Source organism: Alternaria conjuncta (assembly GCF_024043145.1).
Source record: "Alternaria conjuncta strain BMP 0040 chromosome Unknown scaffold_35, whole genome shotgun sequence".
Lineage (NCBI taxonomy): Eukaryota > Fungi > Ascomycota > Dothideomycetes > Pleosporales > Pleosporaceae > Alternaria > Alternaria conjuncta.
The window spans coordinates 65,245-86,811 of NW_026250124.1; the positions used below are offsets into that span (position 1 = coordinate 65,245).

Here is a 21,567-nt window from a genome sequence, read left to right on the forward strand (position 1 = left end):
ATTGGTTGAGTCACGGTGGAGCTACGGCTCAGTGATGGGCGACTGAGTTCGCATATGTGGGGTCCACAACACGAACACGAACGATGGAGGGGTAATCTGACTAGCTTACGATGGTAGAGACGATGCACACTGATAGTTTTGGAGTGATCTGGCCACTGGTCGTTGAGATGGTCGGAAGGTTAAGTAACTCAGGTTGTAAGCTTGACATGGTACTTTTATACACAATCTTCTTTTTGCTACTCCAAACAAGCAGCACACTAAGTTGAATCAACGATGCGTACAACAAGATGCAATCGCCTTGAGATTTACAGAATAATTTCAAAACAATTTCACATGCCAAAAGCATCCTTTGGCGCATACATTGTTTTAAAATCATCACAGTGAAAACAATGGTAATGCAAGGGTATCTGAAGTACGATTGTCGCGGCGGATGCGCTATCGCAAGGGTCGCTGCATCTTCGCCTCGACATCATGGACGCGCTCCTCGGAATCTTGGAAGCGCGCGTACCTTCCAGCACCTCCGTCTACGCCGCATCAACGTCGCAACATCAACCTCCGATGGCGACCACGGCTTTACCTCCACCTTTGCACACGCTGGAAAAGTCATAATCAACCATGGTGCGGTTGCTGGTGCCTGAAGGTGAGTGACGCGACCAAGTCTAGTTCTAGTATCCTAACACAATCCAGGCGAGAGTCAGCATGCCATCACCGGGAGACCACCTGGCGCAATTGCTACACAACGCGACCTTATCGCATCGCCATGGAGATCCTCAATTGCCGCTGCAGCAGTTACTGGCGGCTTCGCCCTTGTCGGCCGCTCACGACCTGGCGTGTTCCTCAAGTCCGCCGCCTTGATCGGTGCTGTAGACCTCACATTCACCGCATCGGGAATCTATGGGCGACATGAACTGCACCGGGGCGTCTTCAAGATGGAAGGGATACAGCCCAAGTCGGGCAAGCTATGGGAACGGACAAAGCACTGGACGTGGGAAGATGCGACACTTGGAGGAGGAGTGGTGGGCGCATTTTTGGCATTGAACCCGCGTGCTCTACCCGGCGTCTACGGCTTCGCGCGATTCTTCGGAGCGGCTACAGTTGGGTGTGCGCTCGGATACAAGGCCGGACAATTCTACATCGTTCGCCTGCCCCCACAACTCCTACAGCTCTTCGACTACACTAGTAAGTTGTTATAATACTTAGCAAATGTCTTTAACTTACTTTTTATCAGTAATGGCAAACCGACGGAAAGAGTATGAAAAGTTGCAGGAGAACGAAAAGGCCAAATCGTCCCTTTCTCGAATCGGCAAACTCGCGCTCTGGTATCACACATCTCAGACGATGACTATTCTTCGGAGTCCTCTACAACTTGGCGGTATCGGAGGAATGGGAGGATTTGGCGGTAGTCCTGGTGGTCAGCAGTCACCGCATGGTAGCCCGCTACATGCATTGAAAGCTGAGATGGATAAAGAGACTGTCTTCCAGACCGAGTTCAAGGAGGGTGAACTTGCAGGACCCGATATAGAGAACGGCTACCGCGCGTACAAGGACAATCTCCAGTCAAGAGATGCAAGCAAAATACAAGACTGGTTGGAGCAAGTTCGGGGGCTCAAGAACAAGATCGGTTCGGAATGGCAATACGTCTGGGGATACCTTGGGCAGAAAGAACACGAGTTTTATCAGCATGCAGAGGAAGATGGCGAGAAGGATCTGCTCCGACGGGAAATCCAGCTGCTGAACAACATGGCCGCTGATATAGTTACCCGATGTGCAATCCTCGAGTACCACGAACGCGATGCCCTGAAGCAACTACGGCAAATCGAGCAAGCAGGATCAAGCGTCGAGTCCGACGCAACATCCCAATCTATCACGGCGCCGTACGAATTTCCACACGATTCAGCCGAGGTTGCTCAGAGCAACCACCATGGCCCGCGCATTGCCACCGAGCGAATCCGCACAACCTGGTCGAGACAAAAAGAGTTGTTGCGACACTTCGACCACGCTGCCGCCCGTGCCAGTGAGATATCCGAGGCCGATAGCGGTTTCCATGTCGCTGAGCACCTCAAGCGTCTGAAAGAGGATGCTGATCAGATGCGGAAGAACGTCGAAGCTACTGGGCGTTTGCTGCGACGGTTTGAGGATCGGATTCGCGAGGCTGATGAGGAGGCGAAAGAAAAACCTCGCCAAAGCGGAGTTGATGAGGATAGTGAGCAGAAACCTACTTGAGATGGATATTTGTCGCGCTTGGGTATACTCTGCCTTTGTCATGAGCCAACTCGTTGAAGCCAGGCGTTAGAGTCTCCTCGGTTGAATACATACAATCACCGATAGCATGAGACTATTGGCCTGTAGGTATGCATGCCTTGCTTGAATACGGCGAGTAATGAACTTTCAACCACGTCGTGGAGTCAGGCCTATGGCTCGAACTCATCCGCGAACATACATAGCTAGAATAGCACAACAAGCCGTGTGAGCTGCGATACCTAGGCAGTAATGATGCTTCATACGCGAATCCGTGGCGTTGTCTGTGGATGGTCCTGTCGGTGTCGACAAGACACTGGAAGAGGCTACACTTATTGGAAAGGACGCAGTCTATCCCTGGGCTACATCAATCAAGTCGAACCACTTTGGGAATTACTTTCGCAATGAGCTTCCCTGTGTATGGTAAAACATCAAGATTATTCAGACGGCCAGGTCTGATCTGGGTCGCGTGCAAACTACTGACTCAACTGTCTGATAGTGCACGAAATAACGTACAAAGCTCCTTGGACGTATCCAGTGCATTCGTGCCAGCGCTTCTCGATAATCGCCGTGGGTGAGACGGCGATGGATGACGTAACCATTCGGAACTCAACGCGGAAATCTCTCGCCTCTGCGCTTCTAGAAGACTCACTCTGACCACGAAACTCACCACCACATCACCCATCCTCATTCCCACCCTAAGAATCTTAGAAGGACTCAACAATGCGCTCCGTACGTTCGTCTGCAGCGCGCAGAATCCGCGCATCCCTCACAGAAACCACCACCACCTCGCCATTCCGCACGCGACCAAGCGCAACACCGTGCATGCTCTGCGCACATCGCATACCGCCCCAGACGATATCACGTCGATTTCAATCTTCATCTTCCAGCTCGAATAAAGTCGAAAAGCCATTCGAGACACAGCAATCCTCCACAGCGCAATCGTCCCAAGTTCCGCAAACACACTACTCCTTCTTCCCCAATTCCTTGCCATCCGGCCCGCCGCCAAACGGCCCCTTCGCCATCGACCTCTCCGCTCTCAAGAAGGAATTCCTCCAACTACAAGCCCGCGCCCACCCCGATCTACATCCACAAGCCGACAAGAAACGCGCCGAAGCCCTCTCATCACGCATCAACGAGGCCTACAAAACACTCCAGAACCCGCTTCTAAGAGCACAATACCTGCTATCGTTGCGCGGAATAGAGGTAGCGGAAGATGAGACAGCGAAGGTAGAAGACCCGGAGCTGTTGATGGAGGTCTTGGACGCCAGAGAGAGCATAGAAGAGGCAGAAAGCGAAGAAGATCTGGTGGAGATGCGGGAGAGGAATGAAGAGAGGATAGCGGAGAGTACGGAGATAATTGACAAGGCATTCAAGAGGGACGATTTGGAGGCTGCGAAGAGCGAGGCGGTTAAGTTGAGGTATTGGGTTAATATCAAAGAGAGTATTGAGAATTGGGAGAAGGGCGTGCCGGTTGTGCTGCAGCATTAGATGGTGTGGTGGAAGATTGAAAGGCTCTTGTACGATATTACAACTCGAAATGCCGAAGCTATACAGCCATCCATCGGCTGTTCATCTCTTCTAAACAGGAACAGTGATAGGGTTCATAACCCCGGCCCCGCCATCAACCCTCAACTCAGCACCCGTAATATAACTGCTAAACCCACTCGCCAGGAACCCCACCGTCCTACCCACCTCCTCCGGCCTACCCGCCCTCTCCAGCCCAATCGTCCTCTTCTGACTCTCCTCCCCCTGCAGCGCAGCAGGCGGAAACTGGCCCTGCGCCATCTCTTTGACACCACAGTCTTTCAGATCAACACCAACATCAATCTGCCCAGCTGTAATAGCATTAATACGCACACCCGTCCCCTTGAGCACCAAAACCCCAGAGCGCACAACACCAAGCGCAGCATGCGACGCCATAGTAAAAGCCGGAGCCCAACACCCACCATACGTCCCCGCAACACTAGTCACAACAATAATACTGCCATACGGAACATCCTTCGGCGCAGCATTAGGATAACTCCCCTTGGGCGTCGTCTTCTGCATAGCAGCCGGCGCGTACTTGAGCGCGAAGAAAGCCGGCATGGCGTTCGTGTCGAATGCGGCGTACAGATCTTTTGGGCCTGTTTGGTTGATAGACGGCGGGCCGAGTAGACCGGTCGAAGACGTCCAGACATCAAGCCGACCCCAGGAGTTTAGCACGTCGTCGATCAGGGCGAGGGTGTCTTCTTCCGAGTTGATCTTGTAGGGGTAGCCGATTACTTTTGTGTTGGGGTATTGTGCGTTTATTGAGTCGGCGAGTTCGGCGTAGGGTTCCGAGGGGAGGGAGGAGCAGGCGTATATGCATGCTGCGCCGTGGGCTGGTGGGGGTTGTTAGCAGGGAGCTGTGAGTGTGGCTGAAGGGGTGTGAGGTACCGGCGAGTTCAGCGACGATTGCTTTGCCTACGGGTTGTGTTGCGCCTGTTACTACGCATACGAAGCCATACTATATCATATCGCAATGTTAGCCAATGTTGCGTTTCGTCTCCCTGGATGACGAGAACTTACCAATTTCCCATCTGCTCTGTATGGCGAGAAGTGCTCAGAATCTGTGATACCAGTCTCCCTAACGCCAGTCCCGTTCGTATTGTTAGCCATGGTCACAAATCTCCACGGGTCTTGGGTATCGGGACTTCGCAACGAACGAAGGAACTACGTGAAAAAGAAGACATGCGCAACAGCGCGTCTATAGGACATCACATCATTGTTAGCTATTGATTGACAACTGCTTGCTTGGGCAGGAGGTATTATGTCAGTGTACATATCCACGGGGCGCGGAGATGCGGAATAGGCGTGCGATTGCTGGCTGGGTTGGCAGCTTATCGGCATCTTATCGGGCTGCATGGTGGCTTCCGCGGGGCTCTCGTGGGGCAGGAGAAAGCCAGTGTAGCTTCGTTTACGGACAGCTCCATTGAGTATACGCATGATGGAGATGCAATTGCGAGGATTTTAAGATGTGCATTTGTGAGCTTTGAAGCTCCGTTGTATCGCATTCGTCATCTGGTTCTGATAACCAGTCATCATCTATACTCATATCTCGCTTCAACGCCCTTCAAGATGCTCAAACCCCTGGTGTCTGCCTCACAACGCCGCCAATGCCTGCTTCCCATGACACACTCTATGCCGTCTTCGCTTTATCATCTTCCTGGTTCTGCCTCAGCTTTTCCCTTGGTGGCAGCACGTCAGGTCCAAAGCTGAGCGGAAGCAGCTCGCCCATTGTCCTCACAATCCACTTTCCTTCCTTATTGAACATGAAGATGGGTGTCTCTAGCGCCAGAAACTCGCGCAAGAATTGTCTGCACATTCCGCACGGCGAGCAGAAGTCGTCGATGTCGGTTGTAACGCCAACGGCCTTGAAGCTTCCGATGCGATGGCCTGCGATAACGGCGGTACCCATGGCGACACGCTCAGCGCATGTTCCAACGGGGTAGGCTGCGTTTTCCACGTTTGCGCCGATTATAGTGTGCGCGGCGGATGTATCGGTTGCGGAGGAGGTGGTCAGGAGGAGGGATGCGCCGACGCGGAAGAGGGAGTATGGGCCTAATCAAGCAGTCTATTAGTACCAATCTCCAACCAAGATATCCCCACCATCCTCTACCATCATGCGCTGCATCATAGAAGCCCGGAAAACATACAATAAGCCCTCGCCCTCGCATCAAAGCACTGCTCGCCCAGAACCTGCAGCTCCTGCGCCGAAACGCCATGGATCAACCCATCTTTCTCGGTCACAGCTTCACCAGGGCTGAACTTTGGTACGGCGGTTGTTGACATGGTGGGAAAAGGAAAGGAAGGAAGAAAAGAGTGCGACGCGACGCGGGGATCCTTTGGGGAAACTGGATGACGCCAGCCGAGGTTTGCCAGTGGGGCACTGAGCTATCGCGACAAAGGAAGGTTCGGCCACCTCCGATGCATTACGGAAGACACAAACATGATAGATGTGCTGATTGCTGTCAGATAACAAATATGCCAACGTATGGGACGAGTGTTGTGGTGCTGCTGACGATAGCAAACCTCGGTCTGCACCTGTACCCTGGCCCATACTCAGGACGCTGCAGTTGTTTCCTCGAGCTCGGTCGGTTGCCTCCCTGCCTCACAAACGACTAAAACACGCCGCATACACGCTGAGCAACGATGCAGTTCAACAACAAATAAAACCCAGGTACCCGAATTTTAACACTCGACCATGGCAAAAGGCAAGAGGGGCGACATTTCCAAATGCGTTCCAGAACGTGTTCAAACCACTCCACTTTCTTTGTCTCACTCTCTTTGTTAACCGTCTTCTCGGGAAAACCTGTTGTCTCGTACCATAGCAAGCTTATATCCGCTCTATAATGGCTCTAACATCCAGCAAGCATAAGGAAACATTTCCGATCCTCTGAATACCCAAGTCATACGCCATCCGAAACGTCGCAACTCACGCCCAACTCCATTCCGTTAGAAGTGTAATTCCATCTCTATTTTCGACCTTTGCCCTCCTTGTACCAGGACTCTTCTTCAAGTCTCTTTGCATCTTCGGTCTGCTTCCTCTGCTCTTGTCGCTGCTTGTGCTCTTCTCGGTCTACAGCGCTAGCTTCACCTATGCAGTGCTTGCATTTACCGTTGTCATAGTAGTCAACGTTGTGTTGTGGGCATCGCGCTATATGCTTCCGACACCGGCCAGTCTTACCGCACCAACAGTGGTGCGTTACCTTCGAAGTAAGCGTGCGAACCATATTAGGATTAGGAGATATTCGATAAGTTATCCAGTTGACTGCTAGTGTGGGCTGGTATTCTGCTGTTGTCTTGCTGAACGAGGGAGCACTTCACCCGCATTAAGTATTGACTGGATAAGCTGCTGAGATTAGAGTGAAAAGCAGTGTGCTCACTGCTGTCGATAAGTACTCATTCATCATCTGATTCGCATACGGAAAGCCTTTCGGACTCAACTTGGTCACAGCAACTACTCTGTGAAAGTCACTGTCCCGACACTGTCCCGACACTGTCAGCTTTCACACGACGTTCACGAAGACCTTTATATCGCCAGACTCAGCTATACCATTGTCTCCATCTGTCAGCTCGATCCAATCGGACTCTCAATTCGAACAACTATGTCGGATAACATTAAGTCACCTAGGGTCGTGGCCGAGCATGTAGAGCCTGCACCAGATGTTGATAATGATGCGGCTTCCATCGCGAGCTCTGAGAACTCGACCACTTCGACTGAGGAGTTCGAACACGAGCCCTTTGATACCTTCCAATTCAAAGCGGTGGAGCTGTGCGAAAAGCAGTGGCCGCATCTCTCCAAGGACGCCTTCACAGTCACACGTATGGATGGAGGCTCCTACAACCGCGTTATTGGCGTCCGAGTTGACGGCTCTTGGAGGCAGACGAGCTGGCTGAAGCGTCAAGCACAAATGTTTCTTCGCACGGTTTGCCCGGGTGTAATCCGCAAGACAGAGATCAGAGATTACGTCCTGCGTATACCACGCCAGGAGCATGCGTGGGTTGAACATGAAGTTTCTATCCTCAAATTTCTCGCAGCGACAAACCTTCCGGTACCCAGGATCAAAATCTTCAGCCTCTCAGCGGAGAACCCAGTCGGTAGCCCATATATGATCCAGCCACGTCTTCCAGGGAAGCCAGTAACTGAGGTCTTTCTTGAGTTAAACACGCAACAACGTGTTTCATTCGCAAGAGATTTGGGCCGTGCACTGAAGCAGATGGGCGAGGTCCAATCCCCCTCTCCCGGCACACTGAATCCTGACAGCATACTCGCCGGATCATCCGATACTCAGCTGCTCCGCTTACAATGCCCGCCACGGAACGCATTCCGCCAGTCTGAAGACGTCTCCGAACCATCTACGCCTCAGACCGTCTACGAATTCTTCATGTCGCAATTCGCTCGTCAACGCGCATACGACCTTACACTCCACCGCGACTATCTGAACCCATGGAAACCATTCGAAGCTATCATCCGACATTTACACACAATGGGTCACCTGAACCACAACGTTTACGCACTAACACACATGGATTTAGAGCCCCGAAACATGCTCCTTCACGTTGTGTCACCCACCACTGCCTCGCTATCTGCAATCCTCGACTGGGATGAAACCGTCTTCGCTCCAGCTTTTACAAACTGCCGACCGCCATTCTGGCTCTGGGATCGTGAAGTCGATGAAGACGATGACGATGACGATGATATGGATGAGGCTGATGCTCATATTACACCCAACGACGCTGATCGTGCGGCTGTGAAAAAGGCGTTTGAGGAAGGTGTCGGTGAGGAGTATTGTAAGTGGGCCTATATGAAGGAGTATAGGCTTGCTCGAGGCATCGCGAAGTTGGCTATCACGGGCTTCTTCTCTAACATGGACTATGATGTCGCCGAGAAGATTATCAAGGAGTGGAATGAGATGTTTCCGCATTTGAAGGTTGGTGGAATGTCTGATATCGAGGAAGATGAAGACTAGAGTTGAGAGATTGTGTGATGTTGTCGCAATAATGGTATAAGGAAAGTTACAAGAAATACTTTAATGACATACCACGTTGGTACTACCTGGCTGTTCTGGTAACTCTGAAACACATATCCTTCTTCTCTTGCCGTACCATTGCAAGTTTCCACCTGCAACTCATTCTAATTTATTTGCTGTCTGTTAACATTATAGATTTCGCCGATGTGGGCTATAATGTTAGTATATCTGAGTAGCATCACCATCCTCTCCAACTTGTACTGCCATGTCGAATTCTCCTTTTCGCAAACACATGATGCACTTGATGCGTTGCAGATCAACCGTAGACCCACTGGATATGCTTTCTATAGTGAACAGCTTCAGTTCTGAAAACAGCTAAACACACGACCATCCTTTGTCGCACATATCCTACATGGAATACCCAGCTGAAGCCGCAAATCCTTTGGCAGATCAAAAGCTACTCCATCGTCGATCCTGAAACAACGAGGGGTCGTCACATGCATGTAGACATGCTACCACCCAAATTCACTATCTAGCATCTCTAGACAAGCCACATCCACTATTGATCACAACCTACGCGCATCTCCGCAACCCATCCCAATCGCTGATCAGACATCTGACCAAAAGCCATCATATCTGATGCACATCAAGGTTGCGAGCGGCTCGATGCAAGTCCGCCGCTAGCTTAGCCGCAACACTAAAGTTGGGGTAGATCTGGGGAAAGCGCGCGTGGCGGTGCGGAGTGTCTCCGGCTGGATATCGATGGCAGATACAGTTGGGAGACGGGCCCGCACGCTGGTTGGTCCGCTTAAAGACATGCTGGGAAAATGGCGCACAAGTGGCGAGGCCTATCTGAGAGCTGGACTATGAGCTATACTCGTTTTCGGTGGAATGAGTCCGACAGCCACGAAGATGGAGATTGAAGACACAGGTGGAATGCAAGAGGAAGCACAGCAAGTGGTGATGTAGATGAAGTGATAGTTATCATAATTCATAGATAGATGGATATATACAATGCTGCGCTATCAAGCGAAAATCAAACAGCTAGTCGGGTATTTACAAGTGTGGTAGGGAAACTCTCATAACTCTTTCGTAGATTCCGTGAGGTACATGCTTAGACAACAGTCTTCTCAGGGTACTCAGTGTAGGTAGCGCTCCTCTTGCGGGAAGCATCAGCCTCGATATCGGTAAGGCTGGCGCGGCGGTTGTCGGCATGCATGTCCTGGACGTCCTGGAAGGAGATGGAAGGAACGAAGCCGGGAGACTTCCAGGCCTGGGAGCACTTGCCGTAGAGCTCGTCGACCTGCTCGAGGGAAAGACCCTTGGTCTCGTAGATCATGGCCCAGACGAAGAAGATGCAGATGAAGCAGCATCCGCCCCAGACGAAGAAGACCTTGGCGCCCATGTTGGCGTTGCCGGGTCCGTCGTTGACCATGTAGGGGGTGGCGTATCCGATGGCGAAGTTGAGGAGCCAGTTGGATGCAGTTGTCATGGAGAGGGACTTGGCGCGGACCTTGAGAGGGAAGATCTCACCAGTCACAACCCATGCGACAGGTCCCCATGAGCAGGCGAAGAAGAAGATGTAGATGCAGACGAATGCAATCAAGGCCTGCTGGGCAGCCTGGTTGTCAATACCAGCAACGGTACCGGTGATGGCAACAATGAATTGGCTGCAGAAAGTCAGTATATGTCTCATTTGCGCTTCGTGAAATCAGAACTTACCAGACAGCCATACCGACGGCACCGAAGAGCAGAAGGTTGCGGCGACCCCACTTCTCGACAAGGTAGAGACCAGGGAAGGTGGAGGCGACGTTGACGCAGGAAGTAATCATAGTGACGACGAAGGGGTTGCTGATGCCCGAGTTCTGGAAGAAGGATGTTCCGTAGTAGAAGATGAAGTTGACACCAGTGAGTTGCTGGAGAGACTGGAGGGCGCAACCAGTGAAAAGGCGCTTGCCCAAGTTACCACGGAAGCAGTCGAGGTAGGTGGCCTTGCCAAGAGACATCTCATACTCGTGGTTGGCAGTGATCTCAGCCAACTCCTCAACAAGAGCCGGGTCGTCAACGTTGAGGCGGCGAAGGGTAGAGAGAGACTTGGCAGCCTTTTCTGGGCGGCCCTTCTTGATGAACCAGCGAGGAGTCTCAGGAAGCCAGATGCAGCCGGTGAAGAGGATGATAGCCCAGGCGAATTGAACAGCGATAGGGATACGGTAGGAGCCAGTGTCAGTCCTGTCCTTCGTGGAGTTGTTGACGATAGCAGCGAGTAGAAGACCGATGGTGATAGCAAGCTGGTAGCAACCGACAATAGTACCACGGATCCACTTAGGAGCAGTCTCGGATTGATAGAGCGGGATGGTGGCACTGATCATACCGACTCCGTAGCCAGCGAAGAAACGTCCAGCAACGAACATGGGGATGGCAGTGGCGACAGTCTGGAGAATGACACCAACACAGAAGACAATGTTGCTGACAACGAGACCGAGGCGGCGACCGAGGAAATCAGCAGTGGGTGCTGCGGTGAGAGCACCGAAGAAGGTACCGGCAGAGAGGATAGAGACGATCAGGGAGGTCTGCTCGGCGGTGACATCGAGCATGTTGTCCTTCTTGTTGATGTAGCCAGTGCTGAAAAGCTGGCGCCAGTGGTGCATTCCAAGAATACCACCAATGGTACCGGTATCATAACTATACTTGTTAGTAGAACTCTTGAGAAAGGACCAATCGTGCATACCCAAACAGAACACCACCAAAGGCAACGAACAGGCCGACCAAGATGGCGGGCGCGGTCGAGCCAGCTACGCCCTCAGGCTTCTTCAACATCAGACCCATGATTGGCAACTGTCTGTGGAAGTAGAATGGGTATGGAAGGAAGACTCAAGTCCAGAGAGATGGTTGAGTACGCGGATGAGGATGACTGTCACTCCAAGGCGGGCTGCCCATCTTTAAGTACATTTGGGGAACTGTTCACCGAGCCTGGGGATCTCCATGGGCAGCTGTCTAGTCTGGAGACTGGAAGCATGGGGTCAGCGCGCTAGTCCCGCGGCTGGCCAGCAGGCTAGCGACAGTAGGTCCGAAGCGACTGGGGTAGCTTAGTGGGTGGTCTTAGCCATGATGGTGTTGGAGCTAGAGCAGACCAGACGCTGACCACTAGCACGTCGCTGGCCTGTGGATGCCATAGCGTTCAAATCATCGTGAGCCAATTCTAGTAGATTTGGAAATCATGGAGCCGAGATTCAGTTAGCGCAACGTTACCCAGCGGTCCCACGTTCGTGTTGCTGGAAAACGATGGCAAATATCGTCGGGTTACGTGACACGCATGGTCAGTCTGCTGGCACACGCACCCAACAGTGAGATGACAGTCGCGTGCCGGGGCGAAGACGGGGCGTAGGAGCAGCTAGCTGATAGGACACTAGATGGTAAGCGTCGCCTTTAGCCGTCATGACCTGTCAAGTCGGGTGCGTGTAAGCCATGAACCACTGACCTCATTCTGCGGGGATGCATCTTGGTATGCAGGCAGACACCGTTCATCGCCTCTGCTCGATAGACGTGGTTGCGGAGCAAACAATCAACTGATGTTCGTCTGCTGTTGATCGCCAGACGGGCACAGCACATTACTCAACGAATCCGTGATGTTTCGCTGGTCAATACGATCACCAATTGGCAACGCGTATGCAGACAAGCCTTTCCATGCGCGATTGCTTAGACAGACGGCATCCAGCTGTTTGCAGTATGGTCGTGGAAGGATTCTGGAATATCGCGACTCCGGTGCTCGGTGTTGCTAACATTGGCCGAAGAGCTGGTACCAGCAGGTAGTCTGTGGGAGATCAAGCGCATATCGAAGAGGTGGGGAGATGAGTAGCGTGCAGGATTTTGCTTCTGGCCGCGCCAAAGTCGCAGAAAGACCCCAGGGTAAACGGGGTGCATTAGTTCCCATGCCCTCCGTGAGGCTCAACAAGCATGCTAGAGCACGATAGCGTGGTCTCGGCCAACCAGACGAAGCGGCTACGGTAGCCTCGAACCATGCACCCAGCGCTTGGTCGAACTGTCGGGAGGATTTTCTTGGCCTAACCGATGTAGGGCTGGCAGTCCGGTAGTGTTTAGCTGCGCAATGCATCTGGAGGCAAAGATCTCGTATGCATGGAGTCTGGCAGCAACTCCGCTCAATAATCGGGGTCCACTCGAGACGTGCTCTTGGAACAGAACACGGCTGGTCATGTGGTCTGGATACCGAGATCCACCAAGGCGGCTCCGATATGGCGTGTCTGGAGAGAATCGCGGCAGGGAGAGTTGGTAAAGTCGGAGTCGCCTCCACTATGCATGGGGCGCGTCACACCAGCGTGACTCCCCGTGGAGTACGAATTTCATGGGGATCCCGAGACTCGATATTCAGCTGTCTCGTGACATTTGTGCCAGGATGATGGCGATTTTGCAGAGATGACGGGTTTGTGCCAAATTCGCAGGTCAGGTCAAGCTCGTCGGATGCCCGTTCAAGCTCGCGAGCCAAGACGGCTTGGCCGAGGCACGCTGTCGCCAGGCCGGACCGTCGCTTCCTCCGATCCGAGAAGTCGGAGGCACTGACCCGTAGCGTTCTCGGTATGAGCATGTCATGACACACTCTCATGAAGCACTCCTTGATGCATGGCTGGACTACGAAGTCTCAATCGAAAGCGATCTTATCGTAAGGGTTTCATGCGCCTCCTCATAACCCTGGAGACATGACGACAGCATCTGCAGGCTGCGCAGTGCGAATATCAATGCGGGGGATCGACGCAAGCCACAATATTCCCGCCACTGTCTGAGGTCACGAGAGACACGACATCAGCTGAAGAGCATGCGCACGCAGCACCGGGTCTACCACGGAACACAGTACGCGCTTGACATGTGAATGACGAGCCCTGCCCCCGGTCTAAGAATGGATACATTCAATGCGCATATACCCTCGCAAGCGACTGCGACTTTTCCTCGCCATTAGCAGAAAGCAATGATGGCCAGGCAAGCGACGTCCCTCGACCTGGCACCAATCTCATCTGCTCTTGGAGCTCTCCACTACCATTGTATCATTTCAAGCTCAATGTGGTACTCTGCAATAGAGGAAGATCTCATCGGCTTTTGAGACGAGTTCGGTGCTTACAGGAGGGTTACAAGTAGTCTGAGGACCCAACACTTGATTCAAGCTCTAATCCAGGAAATGTCATGGTATATCGTTCTAGCAAAGATCAAGTTGATGCAGAACCTTAAGTAAATCATAGAAAGAGAAAGGTGCTCACCGTCAACAGAAGCAAGTCGCACCTTCCTCGCCAACCAGCCAATGACAACACACCCCAACGCGTCTTCTCTTCCCCACCAAACGCGTCCTTCGTCCACCCTCACCGCCCCTCCAAACGACTCAACTTCCATTCTCGCAAAATTATGTCAGACACACCAATTCCCGTCCACGAGCCGCCGTCTCTGCCATCGTCACCCCTCCCAAAGCGAACCAAAGTCATTGACCCCACTCCTCTCTCCCACGCCTCCACTCTGCCACGAGGAACAGATTCGGGCGCCGCTACACCTACACCCTTGGCAGCTTCACATCTCCCCAGCCACGACAACATGGCAGCACTACAACCTTCAGTGCCAGTGGGCGCTTCGTCATTAGCTAGTGCAGCGGCGGCGGAGCAACAATTGCAGGTACAATTGCTGAGCCCAAATGCCAAGGCGCCGACAAAGGGAAGCGCTTTCGCTGCTGGACACGATCTGTACAGTGCAGTGGAGACTGTGATTCCAGCGCGGGGGCGAGCATTGGTAGCAACGGATATCAAGATCTCGGTACCGGATGGGACGTGTACGTATCCTATCTCATACTCAATTCGTCGAGGACATTGCTGTAGACATCATGCTGACGATTGTTCAATAGACGGCAGAGTAGCACCCCGCTCCGGTCTCGCCTACAAACACGGCATCGACACCCTCGCCGGCGTAATCGACGCAGACTACCGCGGCCCCGTCGGCGTCATCCTCGCCAACCTCTCCGAGAACGATTTCCCCGTCAAGATCGGTGACCGCATCGCCCAACTCATCGTCGAGCGCGTCGTCATGCCCAGCGTAGTCGTCGTCGATCAATTGGAAGACACAGTAAGGGGCGCCGGTGGCTTCGGCAGCACAGGAGGCTTTGGCGCAGCGGCGGCCGTTGCAACCCAGGCGGCGGGGACCGCGACAGAAGCTGCCGAGGTGGCAGAAGTAGCCGCGGACAGTGTGAAGGCTTAGGTGGCTGCACGCCAACTTAGGAGAAAACTGAACACTCTAGAGCCTACGTTGACGTTAGCTTACCTACTTTGCAAGTTCTTGTTTTAATGTAGTCTGCAGGCCTATTTAGTTTTTTTGTTGTATAAGGTGCTAACCTAGGAAAACACTAAATACTCTAGAGCCTATGTTAACGTTAGGTTACCTACTTTGCAGGTCTTTGTCTTGATGTAGTCTGCAGACCTGTTCAGTTATTTTTGTATGAGGTGGTAGCCACGAACTGACGATGCTTTGGCATTCATAGAATTCAACGCGTAACGTCTACACAACCAAATATCATGAATCACCCGCCTCCTTCTTTTCTCCCTCTCCAACAACCCTGCCCTGCGTCCCCGACTGAAGCACCTGCATCGCCCCACCATCCTTCGTGCCAACACCCAAATGCAGCACGTTCAACTCATCCGGCTTCCTCTCCCCAACATCCGCTGGTACACTCCTTCCCTCATACACCGCTCGTGGCCTGAATCGCTCAAGATCCGGTGGATTCAACATCTCCTTGACATACCGCGGAACAGTCACCTCACTCGCATTCATAAGCGCCAGATGCCTCTTCCTGCTAACCTCCTCATCCGCCTCATCACCCTCACCACGCCCTTCCTTCGCAGCACGCGCATCATACGCAGCCATCTTCTCCTGACACGCAGACGTCGTGCGCGTAAGTATCGCTTGCATAGACGCAAGAACCTTCTGACACGCTTTCGCCAACGGCAAGTTCTCAGCTAGAACATCGTCTGGTGAGCGCCAGCTCGGTTTCGCGTGCAGATCAAACTCGGGTGTAGACGCGTCGTGTACGGCTTCGATGAGACGCGGGATCGTGAGCGCAGCGAACATATCTCCTGTTCCTGAGAAGAAGAGCGGGAGTTGCGGGGTGTCGATGCGGAAGAGACGGGGTTTGTAGTCGGAGGTTGCGGTTGAGCCGATGATTGTGAGGTTTTCGATGTCGGAGAGGTCGATTTGGGGGGCTTGGAGTTGGGGGGCTGGGTGGGATGGTGATGCGGAGGGGTGATGGGGGTCTGAGGGCGTGTGGGTGCCGGTGCCGGCTTTGGATACCGGTCGCGAGGGCATGGTCTGGTTGTCGCGTGTCAAGCGGAGGGACGTGATGATTACGTGGGGGACTTGGTAGGTCTTGTGGAGGACTTGGATGGCGGCGGCGAGGGACTTGAGGTCGGTGATGGGGGTATCGGATAGTAGTCTGTGTTTCTGTTAGGAAATGCGGCTCGTATGCGACTAGTCTTTAGATGTACTTACTCGGCCTCGAATTGGTTCGGAAGTATGAGATCTGCCTCGCGTAACAGTCCTTTGTACTCTGGTACTTCATCCTCCGGAATATACAACTTGCCATTGTCGCCCATGACCGGATCGAGTACTGTTTCTGTCAGTTCTGCCTCCAGCCACCTCATGTATGAACCCACCCCAAAAGAAGCTACCCGGCTTCGTGCCAGCATTGAACTTGATATCTCTGCCAATCGTCCCTATCGTTTGTACGGCCTCGGCGCTGGGCATGTATCCGGTCAAGAGTACGTCGAAGTTGGTCAGGTTCGCCTGCTGTAGCCCTTCGTACAGTTCGAGGATTTCGCTCGCGGATGTCTTGGTGCCTTTGACTTGCTTGTATGCGGTGTGATTACCTGAGTTGTTAGCTATGCGCCAGTCGATGGGAATAATGTACCTACTGTAGTGCACAGTGTTGATCGCAGAGACGTCGCAACCTAGCGATTGCATGACAAAAGTGGCCATTTTGTTCCCAACATAGCTCAGCTCAATGTCAGTGTATTGCATCTACCGCGACGACACGCGACTCACCCATGGACCACCTATAGCATGTTAGCAAGAAATAATGTCCCGCGCGTGAGTCTTACATGACTGGCAATCGCGAGCACGCGCGTGTCCGGTATCAGCGTGTCAGAAGCCATGATGTATGATGGTAAGAAACAGTCAAGTAAGGGAGGTGAAATAGAGCGTGCAGGCGGGGTACGTTGTTGATTTACTGTTGATCTCCTTATCTGAAATTCCGCGACATGACGTGAACCCGTTGGTGGGGCAGTAGCTTTCCTTTTGTGCCTAGGGCGCGGAACACACCACGCGGCACCGCGTTTTCGCCAATGTCGCACGCCAGAACCTTGAACTAACAGACGCTCGATGCATATCAAAGCCATTGCGCCGCAAATCCCCCACATCTATCCTGGAAACATGCCGCTCGTGCGTGAATGAAGTCATGATGCGTTTAGTCCTCGTCGCCAATCTGTTCATATTAGCAATGTGTTGGTGTCCTGCGGGATAGATACATACCTTGGGCGCGAGGTAGAACCTCAGGTAGCTGGACTCAAAGGGGTATTCGACAAGAAGGGGAACCTCGCTAGATAGACAGAGCTTGACTTGAGTTGACAGCCCGCTCGCCTTGCAGAAGTTGATCAGGTACTTGAGTGAGAAAGTGAGTGAGACAGGTTCATTCATCTCAACCGAAACGTTCTCCTCTGGCTTATCGACGCTGGTGGATGTCTTGAGGATGACGGAGCCCGAACCAATGTCGCCAGAGCACGCGAATTTGATTCCATCCTTGGTGCACTCAATCGAAACTGTAGCAAAGTTAGTTTGTTGTATAGTGTGCTGTCGCGCTGTCGCGTCTGGTTCGGGACGTACCTGACTCGGACAATGCGCCTAGGTCCCTGCAGATGCGCTGGAACTCAGCCGATGGCATCGAGACTGTTGCCGCGTAGTCCGTCTCAGGAATACCGAGATGTTCCTGGTCGATATCCATGAGCTTAATGTCATACTCGCTCAGCCTCGATGTGGTGCTGGATTCGAAGAGCAGGTTGACGACATCAGGCGAGTCCTCAGCCTTGATGGTAAGGGCGTCATCGTTTCCAGCGGCACGAAGAACCTTTGTAAGAGAACCGAGGTTGATTCCGAGCGCGATGTTGCGGTCGCAGCGGAAGGGATCGAAGGCTTCGGATTTGAGCATCATGGAAACAAGTGCGACGTGCGAGTTGTCCATGGCCTGGAGCGCGATGCCCGAGTCATTGCAGTCGAAGTTGCAGTCCTGTACGAGGTCCTTGATGGCGTCGACGACCTGTTGCTGTCAGAAGAGCTTTTGCTACGCTTCCTACGCGAACGTACCTTCTTGAGGATTTGGGCCTGGGGTAGTTTTGCCTCGAGCACTGCAGATGGTTAACTATGTTAGCCACATGTCAACGAAGATACATACTGTTGACTGTGGATTGAGATTAAGAGGGTACGATAACGCTGACGGGGGTATACAAAGCGCGGTGGTGCAGGAGACAATTGCGGTGGAGGCAACAATCAATGGAGGGGAACGCGAAAGTGGTTGGCGAACGCGTCGGCCACGCGCTAACTCAGCACAGGGCATAAAGTACCGCCAAGACCATACCCTTCGTGCTTGACTGGTTCCGGATTGCTGCTGTACTAATTGCTCCTGACAATGAATACATTCATTGTTATTTGAGTGTCTGACATGATAGTACGTTTCTACTAGAGGGCTCGCAACATTTCAGAACATGCGTTGTCATGTCAATTTGATTCAGATATCAAACATCGCGTCAATGTATTTAGGTGGGTGTCATGGTGAGGTGATGCAGAAACAACCCATCCGCATCCCGATGTTACTCCTCGCACCGTCGATTACTGCTCGCTCACTCTACCAGCTGCACAGCCTCTGAGCTGCCGCCGAATGCTTCATTCCATGGCCATGTGCTTGTTCTTCGTGCATCTGTCGCTTGCGATCATGTCCACCACACGAACATTGAAGTCCAGCGCTTCTCTAAGCCATCGATACCATACCATCCGTGGTATACATGCGCCCTCAGCCAAATAGTCCATTTATATCCCAACATTGCCTCCTCATGCTCTGACCAAACCATAGAACAGCGTCCAGGTAAGAACGAATCCACTCAACCCTCCAAACACATCGCCCAGCCACAAGTCACCCAGCGGCCGGTAAAAGTATGCGCCGGGCTTGCCATTTGTCTTGAGCGCAAATAGCAGCGCCGATACCACGAGCGATCCGAGGAGGTAGAATATGAAGCCTGTGTAAGACTCGAGGCCTAATGTGCCTGCGGCGACGCCGAAGAGTGATGCGGTGAGACTGCGGATGTTGGAGATGACCTGTATTGAGTCTGTGTCAGTACAAGAAGATCAAAGCGGAAGAGAGACAAGATTGATGTCGCGCAATATGGCTATAAGAGCTTGGCGGAGGGCGTACCTGAGTGTTGTGCTGTACGCTGCTTGCGACAATTGGGTGGATGGCGAGTTCTCGCTCTTCGTTCAGTGCCGATGCCGCCATTGTGTATGTCTTGTGATCTCGGACAATTGAAGCGTCAGATCCCGACTGGTTGTTGCGGAGATAGGTGTTCGGTCGATACACGGGCGATGAGTTCGGCCGTGTGATTGCTGCTTCGTCCGGAGCGCCTCAGTGCAGGATCGATTGTGACGTCGTGGATATATGCAGGCGACGGAGAGGTCTGCGATGTATGTGGAATGCGCGAAGTGTCGTGTGAATGCGCGATGATGCTGTGCTGGCTGCTTGGGGTAGTCGCAGTGCTGGCTGGACCTTCCGACGGTAGTGGAGTTGAGTGGAGGGTGGTCCGTGCCTGGACCCTGCCATCATCCATGGATGCGCGCGCGAACACGAACGACCCACGAACACCTGTCACATCACCCTTTAATTTGCCTGACAGCACGAGTTCTGTAATCTAGGTTTCGCTCTAGTTATTCAATGGGATTACTATTCTCTATGTATACTCATATATCGTCATACAGGGGACCATATCCCTCGAGATACCTTAATCTGTCAGCCCGATGCGCCGCTTCATCGTACAGGACGAGCACTCACCGTTCTAAATGTGGGGCCAGGAAGTAGTTTGGCATTTCTCTTGCGGCTCGTAGATATGCAATCGCATGCTGAAAATATCGACCGTTGGCTCTTACTGATGTGACATTTCCCAGACTCATGAACGATTCGGCAGCCTGGTTAAAGTTAACGAGAGAACACATCAACTGTGGCTTTACTTATTGTAGACAGCAGGTAACCGGTAACCACTCCCTGTTCCGTCGCTACGTATACTGCACGCTGGAGATATTCGGTAGCTGGTAAAAGCAATCCTCTGGCTTCGACATAATCTGGCTCATGCAGTCGTTCTTCGGCTTTGACCGAAGCCCTCGTTGCCGATCCAGTGTTGCTTGTTTCGCTGCTCAAAGATGCCCTCTCCGCCCGAGAGATGCTTGACAAAGCCCTCTGCGCTCGCAGTAACCAGTTGCGGCCAATTACTGCAGCAGTCAGCGTTGCTCGATATTATCTGGAGAAAACTCACAAGCCTGGATGTCGACATCGTCTGGGTATATTTGTAGAAGAACTAGTAGCTGACGCAGGCACCAGTCTGCTAAGTCTTTGACAGCACCATGATCAGCATCGACAAAAGCCACACGCTGAAAGACGCTGATGAGAGGTACCTGCCAATGCCGGCGTGCTTCGTCGGGAGTTGTATCGTTTATCTCGAAGGAAGCAGTAATGTTTTGGATGGCTGGCAATTGGTCTTGCCACGATTCAGGTGATGTATCGAGATTGGTGTTGATCAGGTCGACAGTAGTCAGTAAACGTTCGATCATACTGTTGTCCATGCTGATGAGAAACTGATGAATGCTAGACGGGAAAAGCAATAATTGCTACACATAATTATGACAAAGACAACACATGAAGTATAAAGTCAAGATAGATTGGTATCAGAGACGGCCTGCTTGACAATCGTGGCGTTTTGTTACCCTGTCACCGTATGACTGTCCAGAGGCGCAGCCTTGTTCTTGATGTCCGGATAGACAGGAAGACGAATGGGAGTTGCCGAACGTTGTTCGTCATTGCATTGTGTAGGTGTAGTGTAAGCTGACTGATTAGTCTGCAACCCAGTCACCCACCCGGACAAGTCTGCGCATCAAGCACCGAAGGAGGACCATTTCGCGACATTTCCATGCTCATGGCCATAAGAGTTATATCCGGCCAAAGGGGCAGTGGCGGCGAGCGGTCAGAGGTGACATCTAGGCGAGTTCGAGATGTTGTCGATACATCGTGCCCAGCATGTTACCTGCGGTTTCGTTCCGTCTGTACCTAGGTAACGCCGAAGTTATCCACGGGAGGATATTCACCAGGCGGCCGTTCCAGGCTTTGTAAGCTTGAGGCTCACATTTCCATTAGCTTCCGCGGTCAGCACGGAGAATTTTGATGCGACCTGGAGGTTGCTTTTGCGGGATCTGCAAGCCACATGCTTTTGTAGATGCGATGCTGCAGGTACGTCATCGATAGCGTTATCGATTATCCATGGATAGAAACGGCTGTTTCTTTGGTTGTACCATACATTGCAGAAGGCTCAGGTACCCGGGCAACGCTGTACCGATAAAGCATAATGCGGGTAGAGTTTACATGTGGTGCCCAATTCAGGCGGTTCCGCTTCTTCGAATATGGCAACGTTATTGTCGAACTGGAAGGCCGAGTGCATCGCAGCAACTGCGCAATTAGTGTACCGCCGGTGCCAATACAATGCGGCGGAGATGG

The 21,567-nt window shown here is 52.5% G+C and overlaps 8 protein-coding genes across 8 annotated transcripts; 3 read left to right on the forward strand and 5 right to left on the reverse strand.

The window, feature by feature from the left end:
- Positions 1–615: 615 nt before the first annotated feature.
- Positions 616–2,223, forward strand: J4E85_011448 (uncharacterized protein; the record flags this gene model as incomplete). Its single annotated transcript, XM_051475651.1, has 3 exons — positions 616–640; positions 688–1,179; positions 1,229–2,223. 3 exons carry the CDS (start codon positions 616–618, stop codon positions 2,221–2,223), a joined length of 1,512 nt encoding a protein of 503 aa, XP_051320544.1.
- Positions 2,224–3,063: 840 nt separating this feature from the next.
- J4E85_011449 (uncharacterized protein) lies at positions 3,064–3,729 on the forward strand (the record flags this gene model as incomplete). The annotated part of the gene is made up of 1 exon (XM_051475652.1): positions 3,064–3,729. One exon carries the CDS (start codon positions 3,064–3,066, stop codon positions 3,727–3,729), a length of 666 nt encoding a protein of 221 aa, XP_051320545.1.
- A 90-nt stretch (positions 3,730–3,819) lies between these two features.
- On the reverse strand, positions 3,820–4,878 carry J4E85_011450 (uncharacterized protein; the record flags this gene model as incomplete). Its single annotated transcript, XM_051475653.1, has 3 exons — positions 3,820–4,601; positions 4,657–4,726; positions 4,789–4,878. The coding sequence occupies 3 exons, from the start codon at positions 4,876–4,878 to the stop codon at positions 3,820–3,822; spliced, it is 942 nt and encodes a 313-aa protein (XP_051320546.1).
- Positions 4,879–5,398: 520 nt separating this feature from the next.
- J4E85_011451 (uncharacterized protein) lies at positions 5,399–6,051 on the reverse strand (the record flags this gene model as incomplete). Its single annotated transcript, XM_051475654.1, has 2 exons — positions 5,399–5,820; positions 5,916–6,051. The coding sequence occupies 2 exons, from the start codon at positions 6,049–6,051 to the stop codon at positions 5,399–5,401; spliced, it is 558 nt and encodes a 185-aa protein (XP_051320547.1).
- A 1,316-nt stretch (positions 6,052–7,367) lies between these two features.
- On the forward strand, positions 7,368–8,732 carry J4E85_011452 (uncharacterized protein; the record flags this gene model as incomplete). Its single annotated transcript, XM_051475655.1, has 1 exon — positions 7,368–8,732. One exon carries the CDS (start codon positions 7,368–7,370, stop codon positions 8,730–8,732), a length of 1,365 nt encoding a protein of 454 aa, XP_051320548.1.
- Positions 8,733–9,846: 1,114 nt separating this feature from the next.
- J4E85_011453 (uncharacterized protein) lies at positions 9,847–11,558 on the reverse strand (the record flags this gene model as incomplete). Its single annotated transcript, XM_051475656.1, has 3 exons — positions 9,847–10,402; positions 10,455–11,414; positions 11,461–11,558. The coding sequence occupies 3 exons, from the start codon at positions 11,556–11,558 to the stop codon at positions 9,847–9,849; spliced, it is 1,614 nt and encodes a 537-aa protein (XP_051320549.1).
- A 5,674-nt stretch (positions 11,559–17,232) lies between these two features.
- On the reverse strand, positions 17,233–19,308 carry PCN1 (DNA polymerase delta processivity factor; the record flags this gene model as incomplete). Its single annotated transcript, XM_051475657.1, has 6 exons — positions 17,233–17,250; positions 17,298–17,584; positions 17,649–18,078; positions 18,126–18,166; positions 18,953–19,130; positions 19,228–19,308. 6 exons carry the CDS (start codon positions 19,306–19,308, stop codon positions 17,233–17,235), a joined length of 1,035 nt encoding a protein of 344 aa, XP_051320550.1.
- An 841-nt stretch (positions 19,309–20,149) lies between these two features.
- Positions 20,150–20,642, reverse strand: J4E85_011455 (uncharacterized protein; the record flags this gene model as incomplete). Its single annotated transcript, XM_051475658.1, has 2 exons — positions 20,150–20,291; positions 20,398–20,642. The coding sequence occupies 2 exons, from the start codon at positions 20,640–20,642 to the stop codon at positions 20,150–20,152; spliced, it is 387 nt and encodes a 128-aa protein (XP_051320551.1).
- Positions 20,643–21,567: the final 925 nt, after the last annotated feature.